At 33.2% G+C, this 20,575-nt stretch overlaps 1 protein-coding gene across 1 annotated transcript; it reads right to left on the bottom strand.

The window, feature by feature from the left end:
- Positions 1 to 1,702: 1,702 nt before the first annotated feature.
- Positions 1,703 to 20,042, bottom strand: LOC143056043 (YEATS domain-containing protein 4-like). Its single transcript, XM_076229119.1, has 8 exons — positions 19,961 to 20,042; positions 10,711 to 10,761; positions 8,831 to 8,950; positions 7,482 to 7,548; positions 5,494 to 5,588; positions 4,518 to 4,610; positions 3,634 to 3,721; positions 1,703 to 2,310 (listed from the first exon to the last, which is right to left on the bottom strand). The coding sequence occupies exons 2-8, from the start codon at positions 10,747 to 10,749 to the stop codon at positions 2,126 to 2,128; spliced, it is 687 nt and encodes a 228-aa protein (XP_076085234.1). The 5' UTR covers positions 10,750 to 10,761; positions 19,961 to 20,042; the 3' UTR covers positions 1,703 to 2,125.
- Positions 20,043 to 20,575: the final 533 nt, after the last annotated feature.

Here is a 20,575-nt window from a genome sequence, read left to right as displayed (position 1 = left end):
ACTGCATTTGACCCCTATGTTCTATTTTTAGCAATGGCGACCATGTTTGTTGATAGATCAAAACTTCGGATACAATTTATAAATTAGATACCCTAAGGAACATTCAGTTAAAGTTTGAAAGTATTTGGCCCAGTAGTTTCAGAGGAGAAGATTCTTGAAATAGTTTACGACGACGACAGACGACGGACGACGACGGACGCCAAGTGATGGCATAAGCTCACCTGTCCTGAAGGAAATTACACTTATAAATATAAGACAATGATATATTTTAGCAATGTAACAATGTCCTGCTCTTTGTGTCCAAAGGTGGCAATTATTGTGTTCTTCCCAGGCCGTTTTAGAGTCTTGAACCACAGCGCTATGTTTTTCCCCTGTGATGCTATACTAATTTTGCGACGCTTTAATTTTTTTGAGGATGCTATTTTTCTTGTCTCTACACCACAGCTCAGGGTGATTTTGCTTTGTCCACACTGCCCACCCATAGGAGTGGGTATGCAATTTCTTTTGTTGAATCAAAGACTTGCAAGTACAATCAATTGAAAGAAGAGGCTCTCAAGAGCCTAAATCGCTCACCTGTTACTTTTTTGCTTAAAATTTTTCATCAATGATATTTTTTTTTGCTTTTCAATATAAATTAATGAGTGGCTTAAAAATGCTATTTAAATATTCATTGTATCTGTCATATTTTCTTTGAAGCAAATAAATGCATTTTACCTGTATGTTCAACTTTAGCCGTAGTGTCTATGTTTCTTAACGTACAAGGAAATTAAATACAAAAATTATACTAAATTCATTTGAGAAGATTTTTTTAAGTTAAAAAACATAAACAACTTTTGTAAAATTGTCCTTGAAGAGCAATTATTCCTTAAGGGGTTAAGTGACAATTTTTGTCATAATAAAACTTTTTTGTAGATTTTGGTTTGCTGAACATTTTTGCTGTTTACAGTTTGTCTTTATCTTCAATAATATTCTTGATAATAACCAAAAACTGCAAAATTTCCTTAAAATTACCAAATAAGTGGCAGCAACCTATCAATTGGTTGTTGGATTTATCAGAAAATTTCAGGGCTTATAAATTTTGACCAATTCAACAACTTTTCCCAATGTCATATTTGCTCTAAAAGCTTTAGTTTTTGAGATATAGGCCATAAACTGCATTTGACCCCTATATTCTATTTTTAGACATGGTGGCCATGTTTTTCGATTGATCAAAACTTTGGATACAATTTATAAACAAGATACCATAAGGAACATTTAGGTAAAGTTTGAAGGTATTTTGCCCAGTAGTTTCAGAGAAGAAGATGAAATAATTTATGACAACGACGACAGACGATAGATGCCAAGTGATGGAATAAACTCCACCGATTTGACTCTAGCTATAATCTCTATTTTTTTTGTAAAACATTGATTAAAAATGCTTCTCTGCTTTTGTGATGCTATAAAAAATTTCTGGGGAGAACATTGGCAATAAATCTCCCTTTAGTGTTAAAATATTATTTTGAAAAAAAATGTGTTTTAAGATTGAACTTTTGGCTGATTTGGGGCATCAAGTTTGTATGTTGGAGGAAGCCTTGAAAGAACCATCAAAATTTAGTTGGAAAACTGTCATAACTACCTAGTCTTTAAGATTGATCCATATGAGAATTGTGATTTATAGTATTTTTTCATAAATGATTTTGGTGATTTACACACAGATGAACCATGACTTCAAAATGTTTTTATAGTATAAAACATTTACATATCATTGATTGCTAACATAACCTGGTGTTGCATACTGCATGCTCTATTATAACAGGTATCTTGTGATGGAAATTGTTTTACTTTTATTTGCTTTCTTTTTTATTTCTGTATTGCAAGATAAGATATACATTTAGTCAACAAAATTGACTCAAACATTTGTAAATGATATAATCTATTTTTTTTAAGTTGTAATTTGTTTGAAAACAGTTCTTCCATTATTTATCTTCCGTCATCTTTTATCCATTCATCTATTTACAATTGACTATATAGAACATCCATAGGTTCACAAATTCTTTTTGTCAAAACTCATACTTCTGACTCTCAAATATTGAACACATCCAGTGGTAATTAGATTCACACTAAATTACGTAACATTTTCACTAAGTTATGTCACAGCCTCTACCAGTTCTTCTATGTTTATATGTTCGTCTACTTTTGATAATTCATCTTTTAGTTTTTGTATCATTTCTTTTCTTTGTTTAAGTCTTTCATTTAATTCTTGGATTTCATATTGGATTTTGTTCTTTGCTGATACAATGTTCTGCTTCGTCTTTTCTTTCTTTTCCTCGACTGAAAAAAATGAATATAAACATGATAAAAGCAATATGAATATTTTCCGTGAAGTTCAAAATATAGATCAAAAGTCTACTTTTGAACTTATTTTAAAAAGTTCCCATCATAATACACATGATAACCATGTTTCCAGTTGATGTGACCGCAACTTCATGGTAAAATATATATACACCTTATCACTATTTGTTCCCCATTACTGGACATCACAAACATGACAAAGGTTCCAATAAAATTTGGACTTCATATTACAAAAATTCTGTGGCCACAATGGAAAAGTGATTGTTGTATGACCTCAACAGTTCAGGGCAGATTCTCAGGTCAATCAGGAGAGATTTCCAAATAGCATTAATGTGTATTGGGTCATGCTGCATATCATCTTTGTTTTGCACATAAATCAGGTGATTAGTCGTTTTGTTTAAAAATCATTAAATTACATTTGTCATAGCATTAAAATCATAACTAAATATATTACAATATGTAAACCTGTACAACAGCTGTGTAAAAGACTACCTGACTAGGGTTACAATAAAATATCATACTTAAAAACAAATATTTGCCTCTTTCAGTGGCACCTCTCTAGTTTTCTATGCAATAAACTTTAAAGAAAAAGTCAGCAATTATGCCTTTAAAGATTGTTTTCAAGCATCCCATCATGCAATTTCATGACAGTAATGTTATCTAAGAATTTTTCTGGTAAGGTATCTCCAACCATATAACAAACATTCAATTCTAAGTAAAAATTTCACATTAACATTTTATGTTTACATCATCCTTGTAAGGATTCTCTAACAGTGATGGTGCCGTGGTGTCTAAATTTGTGATGTTTAAAAAGTAAAATCACAAAAATACTGCACTTAGAGGAAAATCAATTCGGAAAGTCTATAATCACATGGCAAAATCAAATAACAAAACACATCAAAAACGAATGGACAAGAACTGTCATATTCCTGACTTGGTACAGCATTCTCAAATGTAGAAAATGGTGGATTAAACCTGGTTTTATAGCGCTAACCTCTAAATTAACTATGGTTTGATTTTTTGTGTCTAAAGTCACCTTTAGCACTAATGGCATTTTTGCTTTCATTGACGGAGGAATCCAGTGCCCATAAATGAATTACAGAACTTCTGCAGGAAAATGACATTCCTGCTATATAAAGTAAGATTTGAGTTGAATGCATCTGCCAAGTCTGATGTGCGACCTCACATCCTCAGTGATGACAAATTATTGATACCTAAGTTTAACTTCTTTGACTTTTTGCACACCAAGGCCCTTATTATATTTTCTAAGACATGAGTCAGATAATTTTTTATTCTACTTACAATCAGTTTCATGTTTATATGACCCCATAGAAATGGGTCGAAGACTTTGAAGTATGTTTTGCATCATGACAGTAGGGTCTTGAAACACCTGAAATGTAAAACAACAAATACTGTAAATTTAGAAATTATTGCAAAGTCTTCATTAATGCAAATAATGTGACTAAGTGAGTATCTCAATAACAAGAATGAGCAATCAAATATATAATTTAACAAATGACTATATGCAGATTTAGTTGAAATCACAATAATAAAATCTCATATGTTTGTTGCTTTTTAAAAAATTGCAATAAAAATCTGCACATATTGATATAACAGTTGATTTCTTATACTCTCAAAAAGATTCTTGAATGAAAATGATATAGCTTTCTTACTGTGGTAATAAATATTTGAATCATGTAAGTTTTTGTGGTGCACATGTGGAATTGAGAAAATATACTACTTCTAAAAGCATAATCTGAAATTTATAGAGCTGTCTTTTTGAAATTCTCACTTTATTAACACTGAAGACCATATGGTTTTATCATGTTGTTCACCTCAGGAACCGTAATGCTTTACCGCATATGTTCAATAATTTCTCACTAAGAATATTTGAAGGAGAGTCCAGGGACTCATCATTGTTGGCCATGGTGAGTGCGCATCAGTATAAACATGTAAATATGAAATTTTATTGATACATGATATAATTTCAGTCCCATGACAAAATAGATTTTCTAACTCATGTTATTATTATTAAATGACGATCTATGTGCTCAGTTGATACAACATTTTACAAATTTGATGCATCTTTGGACTCACAAGTTTTGAAAATTATGAGTCCAGTCAGATTTTGACAAGTCCTGTACGCATGGACTCGCCTGAGTAAGAAAACTGACTTATTGACCTACCAGTTCATCGTAAAATTCTACAACTAATGATTTCTTTCCCAACATAATGTCTGTTTCACTTTGGAAGAGCTTCAAAAGATGATACAAGGTCACCTAAAAAATAGATCAATTGATATCTAAGTATATATAAATTCTAGAGTGGGTGAGTGAAATATTGAAAAACTTTATTGTAATAGGTATAATAATTATTTCCTTATACATGTTATAATACGTTTAAATGATTCTGCAGTCATAAAATTTATACACATTTTTCAATCTTTATATTAATTATTATTCCTTATTCTAGAGTAAATTTATTTGAACTGCTGTTTTATAACTCAACTAGTAAACTGTGAAATAAATTAAATTATGAATATAATCTTAGGACTGTTCTATTTAAATATACTCAGTACCCAGGGAATCAACTTGAAAAATGGATGTAACCAGCTAAAGATGCAATTTCAATTTCTCTAATTTTTGTGCTATTTTCACATTTCCTGACCGGTGTGAGAAAAATATTTCTCCTCACTAGTGAAAAATCTGTTCTCGGCAAATGATTAGTCGAAATTTGATTATGACGTCTAAATGTTTAGTTTTCTTCTGAATTTTCCTATTGTGACGCCATGAAAAAAGGCGGCAATGCCTGATGACGTCGCATATAAAGAACACAAGTTTCTGAAAATCTTTGAAAAAGAAGGATAAAAATCATTAGAGAAACAGATTCCGACACTATAACTCGTGTATTACGATATTTCTCCACTCTCGACAGTTAAATTTTAGTTATTTAAAGAGCTCGGCAAGCCTCGCGCTTTAAATAATAAAATTTAACTGTCTCGAGTGGAGAAATATCGTAATACACTTGTTGCAGTGTAGGAATCTATATTTCTCATACCCCTTTGCATTACAAAACAACTGCCACTATTTGTGATTTAGAAGTGCTTTCCCAGCATCCAATGTATGTTTTTATGGAACACCATGCTTAAATGTCAATACTTACAGGTCTTTCATTTGGATCGTTAAAATAAATCTTGATAACCACTTCAAATTCTCCCCATCCTGTCTCTGTAACTTCATATGGAGGCTTAGTTATTACTGTGAAAAAAACAAAATTATAGATATCAAGCATAAACTATACTAGAAACTAAATAATTGCAGGGCATGTGATTTTTCAGGGATTTGTTTTCAATATTTCTGTTGTTCATGGAGGAAATAATAATTAAATTAAGAAATTACACTATATAGCTAGAATAGTAGATACTGACAAAATTGTTAGGCATGTGATTTATGTGATTTTGTTTATTTTCAAAATTTCCATTGTCTACTGATAAAATGAATACTGTAAATTCAGAAATAGTTGTGTATATTTATTTTTATGATTGTTGGACATGCCCCAAAATGTGAGTTTAATTATCATGATTATTGCAAATTTCAGAAATGTTGCACTCAAATAAAATTTAAAATGCAGGTTATATTTTTGCAACACCTGTCTTGTTGCAAATTTTGCAATAATAAAATGCATGGCAAAAAAATCTGAAAAAAAAGTAAGCAGATTCTTATGCTGTAGGAGTAATATGGAGCACAATTTGCATCTTTTATCATTTATCATATCCAAATACTAAATGGTATTGAATCATTTCAGCTACAGGACATTTTAATAAGGTATCAACAAAAAATGTTCTAACTTGTTTAGGTTGATTTAAACACAATTCAAGTTTTCTTCTATAATTAAGAATGAATTGAAACTTAGAACTTTTTGTGAGCCTTAGTCATGTCTGTAACAATATCAGAAGTTAAATTGACAATATGAGATAAATTATCAAATATGACCTCCAAATCAAACAATCTAAAAAAGTATTAACCATCAAAAATGATATAAAATATATATAAATTTATAACAATTCTATGTCATCACATATCTAAGCTTAACGCTATTATAAGTTTTGCAGTATTTCAAAAATAGTATAAAGCAATCTTGTTTTTTTTATCAATTGCAATTATAATAATGACAGACATTTATTGTGAACCCAATGAAATTTTCCACACTGTCATCTGCTCTTGGTCTAGGTATTTACACTTTTGTCTGTTCTATTGTCTCATTGAATAAATACAATAGCTACTGCTGTTCTCTGTGTACCTCGACAAAGAGCAGATGACTCTGTGTAAACTTTCATTTGGTTGGCAATAACACATACTGTATTTGGTCGTGCATAGTTCGCATTTTTTTTTACATAAAATATGCAAGGGTTAAGAAATTTTGTTAAAGCTCACTAGCCCAGGGCTTATTGGTAGCAGGATTTTACTAGCCCTGTTGGAAGAAGTAGTAGCCCAACAAAACTGACCTACTAGCCCGAGTAATTTTAACAAATTCAGAGTTTACTGCAATAAACAATGAATTCTATAAACTTTACAACTTTTATCCATTGTACAGTAGATTTTTTCAAATTGGATACCCAAAACTTACAGCAAAAACATATCCTATTAGCAAAAGTCAGGTTTCTGCTGTGAAAAGGGATTCACATTTATATTGCAATAAATTATTCATAAGGAGGTACAATCTGGTTACATTATATTTCTCTGGTTGCATAAGCAATGTACAATACCCCCTGTACTGCAAAAATCTATATTGAAAGTACGGGATCCTTATACAAAATCAGTTCAAATTCTGGAAATCCCAGATGACGTAGTCCAATCTGATTGGCTAAGATATAATAGTGATTAAGGGATTTTCCACTTTCTATTTTGGTAGCGCCAAGAATTTTTTGTTACTAGTCCGTCAGGCATATTGGGTTACAAGTTTTGGTTGCCCGAGGCCTAAAGTCTGTAGTCCTGGGCGTCGAGTTAGTGACTTTTTTAACCCCTGATATGTAGTTGTTATAAGGGGTGCTGATTATACACAACTTTAGACGATGTTCGATTTTAAAGGGATGAAAAGGGGTGAAGACTATACATAACTGCATACTATACAGGGCCGAATACAGTATTTACCTCTGTTACAATTAGGATAACTGTCATGTAGTTTGAAATTTATTTTCTTCACATAAGCTGACATGTCCTGAAAAGAGAAATAGATATCTTTCTATGTTGTGATGTTACACTATTGTGTCAGATAAGGGTGAAGCTTTGGTACCATAAAAACCTTTAAGTTATTTGCACCCGTCCTAACTCAGGAATCGGATGTTCAGTAGTTGTCGTTTGTTGATGTGGTTCATGAGCGTGTCTTGTTTCTCGTTTTTTATATAGATTAGACTGTTGGTTTTCCTGTTTGTATGGATTTACACTAGTAATGTTTGGGGCCCTTTATAGCTTGATGTTCAGTGTCTCTGTGATGAAGACCATACTTAGACCTTTAATAGTTTACTTTTATAAATTTTGACTTGGATGGAGAGTTGTCTCATTGGCACTCATACCACATCTTCTTATATCTACCAGAATTAAGACAAACAAAAAAAGAAAGGTAAAAAACAGACAACACTGAGAAATCTTTTTACAACTTTTGAAAAATGATTTCTTTAGTGTAACATGTGTAATCATCACTGATGATCAAGATGTGTCATAATTGTATTTTATTATAAAAAAAAATTATAGAAAAAGGTCTACATTCAGTTTATCATATAAGGTATGTTTTTATATACCATGTATACATATAGTATGTTTTAGTGGTGAAACAATTTTGTACTCTCAGATCTGTACCTAGTGTCTTTTTGTTGTTGGGATGTACAAGTACCCGGCCATGTCCACTTGTAGTTTTGTCCATCTGATGAGTTATGCCTTTTTCAACTGATTTTTATAGTTTGTTCTTATACTAAACTATTATACCACTGTCCCAGGTAAGTGGAGGGTTTGGATCCCTCTAACATATTTAGCCCCGCCACATTATGTATGCATGTGCCTGTCCCAAGTCAGGAGCCTGTGATTCAGTGGTTGTCGTTTGTTTATGTGTTACATATTTGTTTTTTGTAAATTTTTTGTAGATTAATAAGGCCGTTAGTTTTCTCGTTTGAATTGTTTTACATTGTCATTGTGGGGCCTTTTATAGCTGACTATGCCGTATGGGCTTTGCTCATTGTTGAAGGCGTATGGTGACTGATAGTTGTTAATTGCAGTGTTATTTTGGTCTCTTGTGGAGAATTGTCTCATTGGCAATCATACCACATCTTCTTTTTATATATATATGTATATAAATATTCAACATTATCTATTGAAAAAGTCCTCATGAAAGAAAATTTAGTTATTCTGATTTAATCAGCAAATATCATTTAATAGAACTACACTAAGCTTGGATTAAAGGACTTTCTTAATCAATTGTACTGTATCTATATGTCTTATTCACAAACCTCATTTTTAAATGGTTTAACATATACTGTCCACTGATGGGTGTGGCCATCTTCCTCCCTCTTCTTTCCAAAATATCTGGCAATATTCCCATAAATAAGGGGCTTCACAATTGTTACTCCCTGTAATTATCATCATCAAGTTTATATTTGTCATACTATTTCTGCCTTTTAACAAAATATCTTTTTTTTCTTTATTCTATCTGTGTCCCCAATGCTCTTCAATTTCTTACTGTATTTTTTTTATTGAGTGTCACTGAATAATCATTTTAAGACAAATCGCCCGTCTCAGCCTTACAAATTTTAATCATTTGTGTATAATGACTTAAGTTGTTCCCAGACAGACCTCATGTTTTCACCTTATTTTAGACTTATATAATCTGATGTACATGATGTACAGTAGTTGTCGTTTGCTTATGTAATTTATACGTGTTCTCGTTTCTCGTTTTCTTTTTTTTTAAATTTTCTATAGATTAGACCGTTAGTTTTCCCCGTTTGAACGGTTTTACACTAGTAAATTTTGGGGCCCTTTATAGCTTGTTGTTCGATGTGAGCCAAGGCTCCATGTTGAAGGCCATACACTGACCTATAATGGTTTACTTTTTTTTAAATTGTTATTTGGATGGAGAGTTGTCTCATTGGCACTCACACCACATCTTCCTATATCTATTATATATACAAATGATATAAGTTTGAATGTCTTTTTTAGTATCTTCACCTATCCTTCACATGTTCCTTTATTTTTTTCTACTTGTGCTGGTTTATCATTAATTTGAGACATGATCTACAAAGGTCTTTTTATTATAATATTTGGAAGTGTTAAATTTGAGATGCTTTATAAAAAAGAAGATGTGGTTTGATTGCCAATGAGACAACTATCCACAAAAGACCAAAATGACACAGACATTAACAACTATAGGTCACCGTACGGCCTTCAACAATGAGAAAGGCCCATACCACATACAGAGCTATAAAAGGCCCCGATAAGACAATGTAAAACAATTCAAACGAGAAAACAAAGGCCTTAATTATGTAAAAAAAAAAAAAAAAAAAAAAAAATTGAACGAAAAACAAATACATGTACATGTATGTAACACATAAACAAACGACAACCACTGAATTACAGGCTCCTGACTTGGGACAGGCACATACATAAATAATGCGGCGGGGTTAAACATGTTAGCGGGATCCCAACCCTCCCCTAACCTGGGACAGGAGGGGGGACAGTGGTATAACAGTACAACATAAGAACAAACTATAAAAATCAGTTGAAAAAGGCTTAACTCATCAGATGGACAAAAATACAAGTGGACGTGGACCGGTACTTTAATACATCCCGACACAAAAAGACACAATGAACAGATCTGAGAGTACTCACAGTTATCTGACAGCTAGTTCAGGGTCACTAACAACTAATAAAAAAATCATGCAACTAATACTAAACTCTCAATCCGTACACATCCAACATCCAATGGATTTAGTGTAAAGACGTCATAAACAGCCAGAGAAAAACATGACCTTGTGCAATGCCAAGTTACAGGTATCAACAGATTGTAGATCCATGAATATGTACATGTATATACATATAACATACTACAAATATTAGTTAGCTTTTAATTTACTGATAACTAAATCAATATTTATACCAATAAAAACAATATTCAATGATCTTATTACAGTGTTGAATAGGTAACCTTTTAGAATAAGTTTATTTAAAGTAGCGACAAGTTTACATGGATCATTTCTAAATTTCCGGGCACGGTGAACAACATTTCCGTAAAAATGAGGATGTGTTATCCCATTTGAAATAAGTTTTCTTCAGGTACAACCAAACTTCAAAACCAAATCTTTATATCTAGTATAGAATGTACATAAATAAATACCTTGACTCTACCTCCTGAGTCTGCACCATACTCCGCCATCTTTAGCAAAACCTGAAAATATAATGAAGACAGTAAATGGACGATTTACAGTTTCTGCATTCATCATGTTCATAGGTATGTCTAACATGTCTAATATTCCATTTTTTTTTTAATCTGAAACAAATATTTACCAAATATACATGATCTATTAAAGCATTCAATTGACACATGTATGCCTGACTAATGCTTTTAAATTTTTATCAAACTAATGATCCATTTATACATAATCTAGAAGCTACATGTATTATCATGATTATGAAAAATATCTATTTCTGTCCATCATTATGATTTACAAATCACATCATCTTATATCATGTATATATATCCATGATATCAGTCATGTCAGTTAAAGAGAGTAAAATACAAAAAAGCAGAACAAAAGGGCTAAAAAAAATAAAGAATAGAGAAAACTAGGGGGAAAATAATAGAAAATAATGGGATGCTAAAATATACAGAATAAACTGATTGAACAATTGCAGTGTTTTCCCTAGGCTATTCATGCATTTTGGTACCGCTACACATAAAATTTGGCTGCGATGCGTTTATCATAGCTGCAATGCATCCCGCTATGAGTGAATTTTTGTTATCTTATAATGTGAAGTGACAAAACTCTATAGGTGTTTCAAACTCACTGGACTGATAATTGATCATAAGTAGATGCAACGCTCTGATTTTACAACCACGTTGAGAAGATAGAACAACATTCAAGACTTTGATTACATAATCACTGATAATAGAAATCGGGAGTTCAAATTGTATTAATGATAAATATCCTGACACAGCTCTGTGAAAAATAAACTAGAGGCTCTAAAGAGCCTGTGTCGCTCACCTTGGTCTATGTGCATATTAAACAAAGGACACAAATGGATTCATGACAAAATTGTATTTTGGTGATGGTGATGTGTTTGAAGTTCTTACTTTACTGAACGATTTTGCTTCTTACAATTATATCTATAATGAACTTTGCCCATTAGTAACAGAGAACTATATTTGGTAAAAATTTACATAAATTTACCAAATTAATGAAAATTGTTAAAAATTGACTATAAAGGGCAATAACTCCTTAAGGGGTCAATTGACCATTTAGGTCATGTTGACTTATTTGTAGATCTTACTTTGCTGAACATTATTGCTGTTTACAGTTTATCGCTATCTATAATAGTATTCAAGATAACCAAAAACGGCAAAATTTCTTTAAAAATTACCAATTGGAGGGCAGCAACCCAACAACCAGTTGTCCAATTCATCTGAAAAATTCAGGGCAGATAGATATTGACTTGATTAACAATTTAACTTCTTGTCAGATTTGCTCTAGATGCTTTGGTTTCATAGTTATAAGCCAAAAACTGCATTTTACCCCTATGTTCTATTTTTAGCCGTGGCGGCCATCTTGGTTGAATGGCCAGGTCATTGGACACATTTTTCAAACTAGATACCCCAAAGATGATTGTGGCCTAGTAGTTTCAGTGGAGATTTTGTAAAAGATTACTTAGATTTATGAAAAATGGTTAAAGATTGACTATAAAGGGCAATAACTCCTAAAGGGGTCAACTGACCATTTTGGTCATGTTGACTTATTTGTAGATCCTACTTTGCTGAACATTATTGCTGTTTACAATTTATCTCTATCTATAATAATATTCAAGATAATAACCAAAAACAGCAAAATTTCCTCAAAATTACCAATTCAGGGGCAGCAACCCAACAACCGATTGACCGATTCATCTGAAAATTTCAGGGCAGATAGATCTTGACCTGATAAACATTTTTATCCCATGTCAGATTTCCTCAAAATGCTTTGGTTTTTGAGTTATAAGCCAAAAACTGCATTTTACCCCTATGTTCTATTTTTAGCGGTGGCGGCCATCTTGGTTGGTTGACCAGGTCACGCCACACATTTTTTAAACTGAATACCCCAAAGATGATTGTGGCCAAGTTTGGATTAATTTGGCCCAGTAGTTTCAGAGGAGAAGATTTTTGTAAAAGATTACTTTAATTAACGAAAAATGGTTAAAAACTGACTATAAAGGGCAATAACTCCTAAACAGGTCAACTGACCATTTTGGTCATGTTGACTTATTTGTAGATCTTACTTTGCTGAACATTATTGCTGTTTACAGTTTATCTCTATCTATAATAATATTCAAGATAATAACCAACCAGGTGCTCCGCAGGGCGCAGCTTTATACGACCGCAGAGGTCGAACCCTGAACAGTTGGGGCAAGTATGGACAAAACATTCAAGCATGATACAGCTCTGAATTTGGATTGTGATCAAATTTTTGACATTACATGGTTTTTTTTTACACAAAACAAATGCCAAGATTTTACAAATCAATTAAAGATTTCTTCTTCAAACTTTTTAAATCTAAAATTAAATAGTTGACACAGCATAGGTTTCTGACACAGAATGAATGTGGTCTAATGAACTTAGTCAAGTCAGGAGCCTCTGGCCTTTGTTAGTCTTGTATGATTTTAAATTTTAGTTTCTTGTGTATAATTCGGAGTTTAGTATGACTTCCATTATCACTGTACTATTATGCATATTTTAGGGGCCAGCTGAAGGACACCTACGGGTGCGGGAATTCTCGCTACATTGAAGACCCATTGGTTGCCTTCGGCTGTTGTTTGCTCTATGGTCGGGTGGTTGTCGCTTTGACATATTCACCATTTCCTTTCTCAATTTTATTTTTTATTAAAAGGTTTTTTTTGCCTTTGAGCAAATCACTATGCTGTTGAATATTAATCCTCTCAAAAAAATGTTTGAAGAAATTTTCTTTTTATTTATGAAATCTGAAATGAGAAAAATTTAACCCCCCCCCCCCCTTTTTTTTCACATCCCCGTTTCCCTTTTTCAAAACTGATATCAATTCAAATTTCTAATGGAGTTTGCAACAATAACTACTCATTTAAATACATCATAAAATATTAAGATGTAAAAAAACTGCTTGTTATCACTGAATGGTAAAGATTATTTAAATTTATCAGTTGGTAGTAAAAAGTGTATATACATTGTATATTGTATATAACAAAGATTTAAGTTGATTCTGGACAAAGAAAGATAACTCCAATTAAAAAAAATTCTTGCTATTGCACAAATAGGATATTTCTTGCTTACTATTCTGGACAAAGAAAGATAACTCTAATTAAAAAAAAATTTGCTATTTCACAATATTGTGCAATTAGATATTTCTTGCCATTGCACAATACTGTGCAATTGAAAAGACTTGCTATTGCACAATACTTAATATAATAATTTTAGATCCTGATTTGGACCAACTTGAAAACTGGGCCCATAATCAAAAATCTAAGTACATGTTTAGATTCAGCATATCACAGCCCAAGAATTCAATTTTTGTTAAAATCAAACTTAGTTTAATTTTGGACCCTTTGGACTTTAATGTAGAATTTGAAATTTGAAAACAGGACCAAAAATGAAGAATCTACATACACAGTTAGATTTGGCATATCAAAGAACCCCAAGGATTCAATTTTTGATGAAATCAAACAAAGTTTAATTTTGGACCCTTTGGACCTTAATGTAGACCAATTTGAAAACTGGACCAAAAAAACTTCAATAATCAAGAATCTAAGTACATTTTTAGATTCAACATATCAAAGAACCCAACCGATTCATTTTTTGTCAAAATCAAACTAAGTTTAATTTTGGACCCTTTGGACCTTAATGTAGACCAATTTGAAAACGGGACCAAAAGTTGAGAATCTACATATACAGTTAGATTCGGCATATCAAAGAACCCCAATTATTCAATTTTGATGAAATCAAACAAAGTTTAATTTTGGACCCTTTGGGCCCCTTTTTCCTAAACTGTTGGGACCAAAACTCCCAAAATCAATACCAACCTTCCTTTTATGGTCATAAGCCTTGTGTTTAAATTTCATAGATTTGTATTTACTTATACTAACATTATAGTGCGAAAACCAAGAAAAATGCTTATTTGGGTCCCTTTTTGGCCCCTAATTCCTAATCTGTTGGGTCCTAAACTCCCAAAATAAATACCAACCTTCCTTTTGTGGTCATAAACATTGTGTTTAAATTTCATAGATTTCCATTTACTTAACCTAAGGTTATTGTGCAAAAACCAAGAAAAATGCTTATTTGGGCCCTTTATTGGCCCCTTATTCCTAAACTATTGAAACCAAAACTCCCAAAATCAATCCCAATCTTTCTTTTGTGGTCATAAACCTTGTGTCAAAATTTCATAGATTTCTATTAACTTAAACTAAAGTTATGGTGCGAAAACCAAGAAAATGCTTATTTGGGCCCTTTTTGGCCCCTTATTCCTAAAATGTTGGGACCAAAACTCCCAAAATCAATACCAACCTTCCTTTTATGGTCATAAACCTTGTGTTAAAATTTCATAGATTTCTATTCACTTTTACTAAAGTTAGAGTGCGAAAACTAAAAGTATTCGGACGCCGGACGACGACGACGACGACGACGACGACGACGACGACGACGACGACGACGCAGACGCCAACGTGATAGCAATATACGACGAAAATTTTTTCAAAATTTGCGGTCGTATAAAAACAGCAAAATTTCCTCAAAATTACCAATTCAGGGGCAGCAACCCAACAACCGATTGACCGATTCATCTGAAAATTTCAGGGCAGATAGATCTTGACCTGATAAACATTTTTACCCCATGTCAGATTTGCTCTAAATGCTTTGGTTTTTGAGTTATAAGCCAAAAACTGCATTTTACCCCTATGTTCTATTTTTAGCAGTGGCGGCCATCTTGGTTGGTTGACCGGGTCACGCCACACATTTTTTAAACTAGATACCCCAATGATGATTGTGGCCAAGTTTGGTTTGATTTGGCCCAGTAGTTTCAGAGGAGAAGATTTTTGTAAAAGATTACTTAAATTAACGAAAAATGGTTAAAAACTGACTATAAAGGGCAATAACTCCTAAACAGGTCAACTGACCATTTTGGTCATGTTGACTTATTTGTAGATCTTACTTTGCTGAACATTATTGCTGTTTACAGTTTATCTCTATCTATAATAATATTCAAGATAATAACCAAAAACAGCAAAATTTCCTCAAAATTACCAATTCAGGGGCAGCAACCCAACAACTGATTGACCGATTCATCTGAAAATTTCAGGGCAGATAGATCTTGACCTGATAAACATTTTTACCCCATGTCAGATTTGCTCTAAATGCTTTGGTTTTTGAGTTATAAGCCAAAAACTGCATTTTACCCCTATGTTCTATTTTTAGCCGTGGCGGCCATCTTGGTTGGTTGACCGGGTCACGCCACACATTTTTTAAACTAGATACCCCAATGATGATTGTGGCCAAGTTTGGTTTGATTTGGCCCAGTAGTTTCAGAGGAGAAGATTTTTGGAAAAGTTAACGACGACGGACGACGACGACGGACGACGGACGACGACGGACGACGGACGCCAAGTGATGAGAAAAGCTCACTTGGCCCTTCGGGCCAGGTGAGCTAAAAAGTAATAGATCTTTTGCAGTATAAATTTTACGTTTTGAAATCTTATGTTTGACATAGTTAATTTATTGAAATATTTATATCAAACGCAGTTGATTAGTTGTAACAGACAGAAAGAATTCCTACAGGGTCCTCAGAAAAAACTTTTGGATCCATGCTAGCCTTTGGAGAAAATGTCATGTATCATGTGTTTTGTTCCCTACTGTATTGCAGATTTATGTGAATTTTTTTAACTGACATGCACAATTCATTTCACTAGTGTAATAAAAATAATTCCACAAAACAATGCTGCGCTCCGTAATATGATATTGTAATTATTGTATTTATTTATGTTGGCCTAATTTGTGTTGTATGGCCTGATAGTTGTTTACACATAATCTTATAACTGTGCAGTTTAGAAATCACTGGAACAATCACAGAATGATTGGAACTTTCCAGAATGATCCTAATAAAAGATGCGTTATATAAACTTCTACATTTTACTAGAAACTTCCGTTGTAACTTTCTAGGACGTTCCATTCTAGAGTTTTCTAGTATTTTCCGTGACAATCATGTATATACAGACACTAAAGTTAAACACACACACTTAGATTTAGACTTAGACATCGATAGACATTAGTATTCACCGCATTTGGATTGACACTTTTATTCTACATACAACATCATACTGGATTGTGACTGTAGTAGTGAACGTAATATTCAGATTGGATTCCGAAAGATATCCGGATACAGATAAAGATAAAAGATTGAACTGATATTTTGACAGTTAAGTTGAGAGTAATCATGGTAATATTTGTGTCATACTTCTTGTAAACTTTTGTATAATAAATTTTGTTAAATTTTATTATTGATTTGTGTCTTTTGTTGGCTACAACTTAAAGGTAATTTCTGGCCGTAACAGTATTGCAAATTCACCTTAAACCTCCCATGCATCAAAAATTTTCTAGGGAAGACACTGAATTGTTGACGGCTTCATGTCCAGTGGGAAGTATTGCATGCATGTTCAGGACAACAAAGAACAAATTATCAATAAATACAACATGTAGGTTAATAATGTTAATGTGGTAAAAGAGGATATTCAGTTGGTGAAATTTCAACTGCCCATGATAAAAGAGGGTAAATGTTTCGGTATGTAGGATCATGTGGATAGAGGCAGAAATTTAGCTTTGCAACAGACCTCTATGGCAAAAAAAAATCAAAGGACAATAGAGCTTGCTAATAACAAATCATCCTAATAGTTTTACAAGGGTGGAAATACTTCCAGGAGTATCTGATCATGACATCGTCTTTGCTGAAATAAGTTTCATCCCTTCAAGAAAAAAGCAAGCAGCAAGAAAGATTCCTCTATACAGCAACGCAAATTGGGATAAGATGAGGGAAGATATAAATAATATTAAGAATGAAATTGTAACAATGACAACCAGCAAAAGTAACATCAATGACATATGGTTAGTATTTAAAACAAGTTTAGAGAAAAGCGTTAATTTGAATATCACGCACAAACAGGCTAGAACCAAGGACAGCCCACCATGGATATCCTGAGATCTCAAAAGACTCATCAGAAAGAGAGATCGGCTGTATAAGAAAAAGAAGAAATCTCATGACAAGAAAAACTCTGAGAAATACAAAACAATCAAACGCCAGGTACAACAAGGTCTGAGGAGATCATACTGGAAGTATGTGGAATCTATCGTAACACCACCAGAAGATACATGTAACATCATAGAAAATCGTGGCTGTATGAAGAGATTCTGGACATTCATAAAGCACAAACGAAGTGATGGAAATGAAGTCTCACCACTGAAAAAGGATGGCCTTCTATATTCAGATCCTTTGGATAAAGCAAATATACTAAACCAACAGTTCCAGTCTGCTTTTACTGAAAAAACAAGCTTCTCAAATCAGGAATTCCAAGACAGATGTGGATCTTTAAACAAAAATTATCCATCTATGCCAGAAATCAAAATCACAGATAATGGAATATTGAAAATACTGAAAAACCTCAATCCACACAAGGCAGCTGGCCCAGACCAAATTACATCGAAGGTTTTAAACGAATTAGCCACCGAAATAGCACCAATACTTAGCATCATCTTTCAACAGTCATATGAGTCTAGAGACTTACCAATAGACTGGAAATCAGCCAACGTCTGTCCAATCTTTAAAAAAGGCCAAAAATACAAAGCAGAAAACTACCCCCCTGTATCTTTAACGTGTATAGCATGCAAAATCGTGGAACACATAATTACCAGCAACATCATGGCTCACTCGGACAAACATAATATCCTACATCCTATGCAGCATGGGTTCCGCAAAAAATTATCATGCGAAACTCAACTCATCGAATTCATAGATGATATCACGCAAAACCTGGACAAAGGAAAGCAAACTGATTGCTTAATCATGGACTTCTCCAAGGCTTTTGACAAAGTAAGCCATTCACTACTGATCCATAAACTACATAGATACGGGATTGATGGAAAAACCAACAGATGGATCCAGAGCTTCCTAAGTGGTAGACAACAGTCAGTAGTGGTTGAAGGTGTAAGCTCTGGCTTCATTGATGTAGAATCAGGTGTACCACAAGGTTCAGTCCTTGGACCAGCACTCTTCCTCTACTACATTAATGATACATGTGATATGCCAGAGGGGGTTCGATCTAGAACACGATTGTTTGCCGACGACACAATCATCTATCTAACAATAACATCAGATGCAGATACAACAACACTGCAAGAGGATCTGAACAAATTATCAGACTGGGAACAACGATGGCTCATGAATTCAACGCAGACAAATGCAATGTCATGACCAAAAGATTATATCCTTCATGGCCATGTACTGGAGAGAGTATCGGATGCAAAATATCTTGGAGTTACAATCAGCTCAGATTTAAATTGGAGTACTCATGTACATAATATGTGCCAAAAAGCAAATAAAACTATTGGGTTCTTAAAAAGAAATCTTAACATCAGTAACAAACAACTGAAAGAAAATGCATACAAGTCATTAGTCAGACCAACACTTGAATATATGCAAGCGCAGTTTGGGACCCCCATCAACAGAACAACAAGAAAAAAATTGAGATGGTACAACGCAGAGGGGCTAGGTATGTTACCAACAAATACCGTAACACATCATCAGTAGACGCCATGATAAATCAACTCGAGTGGCAACAACTAGAAGAGAGGAGATCAACAACAAGGATGTGCATGATGTACAAAATAACTAACTGCCTAGTTAATATATATGCAACATCTAGGCTTATTCCAACAAACCGAGCATCAAGAACAACTCGGACTGGATGTTTACAGGTTCCTCTTTGTAGAACGGATATAAGGAAAATGTCATTCTATCCAAAATCAATACAGGAATGGAATGCCTTACCACTTTCCACTATCACCGCCCCGAGTCTTGAATGCTTCAAGGCTCGGCTAACAAAATAGACATAAACACTTGTTTTTAATAAGCACCTGTATATAGGATTTTAACTTTCACAAAATGTAAATATAACTAAATTTTCTTTGGACTTTCATGCGCAACACACAGTGGCAGAATAATCAGACAGTTGATTGCGGCCGCATAACTGGAAGAAGAAGAAGAAGAGCTACGTTTTCGTAGCTAGTTTGTGTGTACATATTCCTGGCATTTGTCAGAACTGTATACTTTCACGATATTCATGCTGCATGACAGTAAAATATATACTATAGGTAGAATTATATCAATTACCTATGATTGTGTTAAGAACAGGAAAAAACAGTGGAAACCTCTCGTCAATAAAAAGAATAATTTCTTGTATTTGTTACAAGCGGTCCAACGATTTACAGAAAAGAGCGACGAATTACAGAAAAGAACCGAAAAGAACCGAAAAGGACCAAAAAGAACCGAAAAGGACCGAAAAGAACCGAAAAGAGGATACATATATATTTATTGAATAAAGTTAAAACAATGTATTATATTTTTTTTATATTGTTAACAATTCTTCGTAATAATAAAATTAAATGCATAATTAAAAATATATTTGGTGAAAGTGATCCAGATGAAAGCAGTAGCAATACGCACAACAGTTCCCTTGATCAATCAGTTTTGTCAGACAATTTTAGTTTCTTTCATAACCAAAGGAGCAATGGGTCAGATGAGGCAAAAGAAAACCTGGAGAATGAAGACAATGACAGTTCAGATGACGCCGAAAAAGACGATTCTCTCGATGAAGTATCAAATTCTTGTATGTTTCAACCAGAAGAACAATTAAGATACGGAGAGTTTTTAAATTTAGAGGAACTTTTAAATAAACTGAAATCAAAAGATGTTAGACATGGTATCCCAGAAGGAAAGAAAGACAAC

This window comes from Mytilus galloprovincialis, chromosome 13, assembly GCF_965363235.1.
Source record: "Mytilus galloprovincialis chromosome 13, xbMytGall1.hap1.1, whole genome shotgun sequence".
Lineage (NCBI taxonomy): Eukaryota > Metazoa > Mollusca > Bivalvia > Mytilida > Mytilidae > Mytilus > Mytilus galloprovincialis.
The sequence above is the reverse complement of the archived record's forward strand: the minus strand, read 5'-3'. Positions and strand labels throughout refer to the sequence as shown.

Coding starts and splice junctions, on each gene's coding strand:
- LOC143056043 (XM_076229119.1), bottom strand. CDS start 10,749: ATGGCGGAGTATGGTGCAGACTCAGGAGGTAGAGTCAAG. Junction 5,589..7,481: donor TTATCCTAATTGTAACAGAG/GTAAATACTGTA, acceptor TTTTTTTCACAG/TAATAACTAAGCCTCCATAT. Junction 3,722..4,517: donor TAGAATTTTACGATGAACTG/GTAGGTCAATAA, acceptor TTTACATTTCAG/GTGTTTCAAGACCCTACTGT.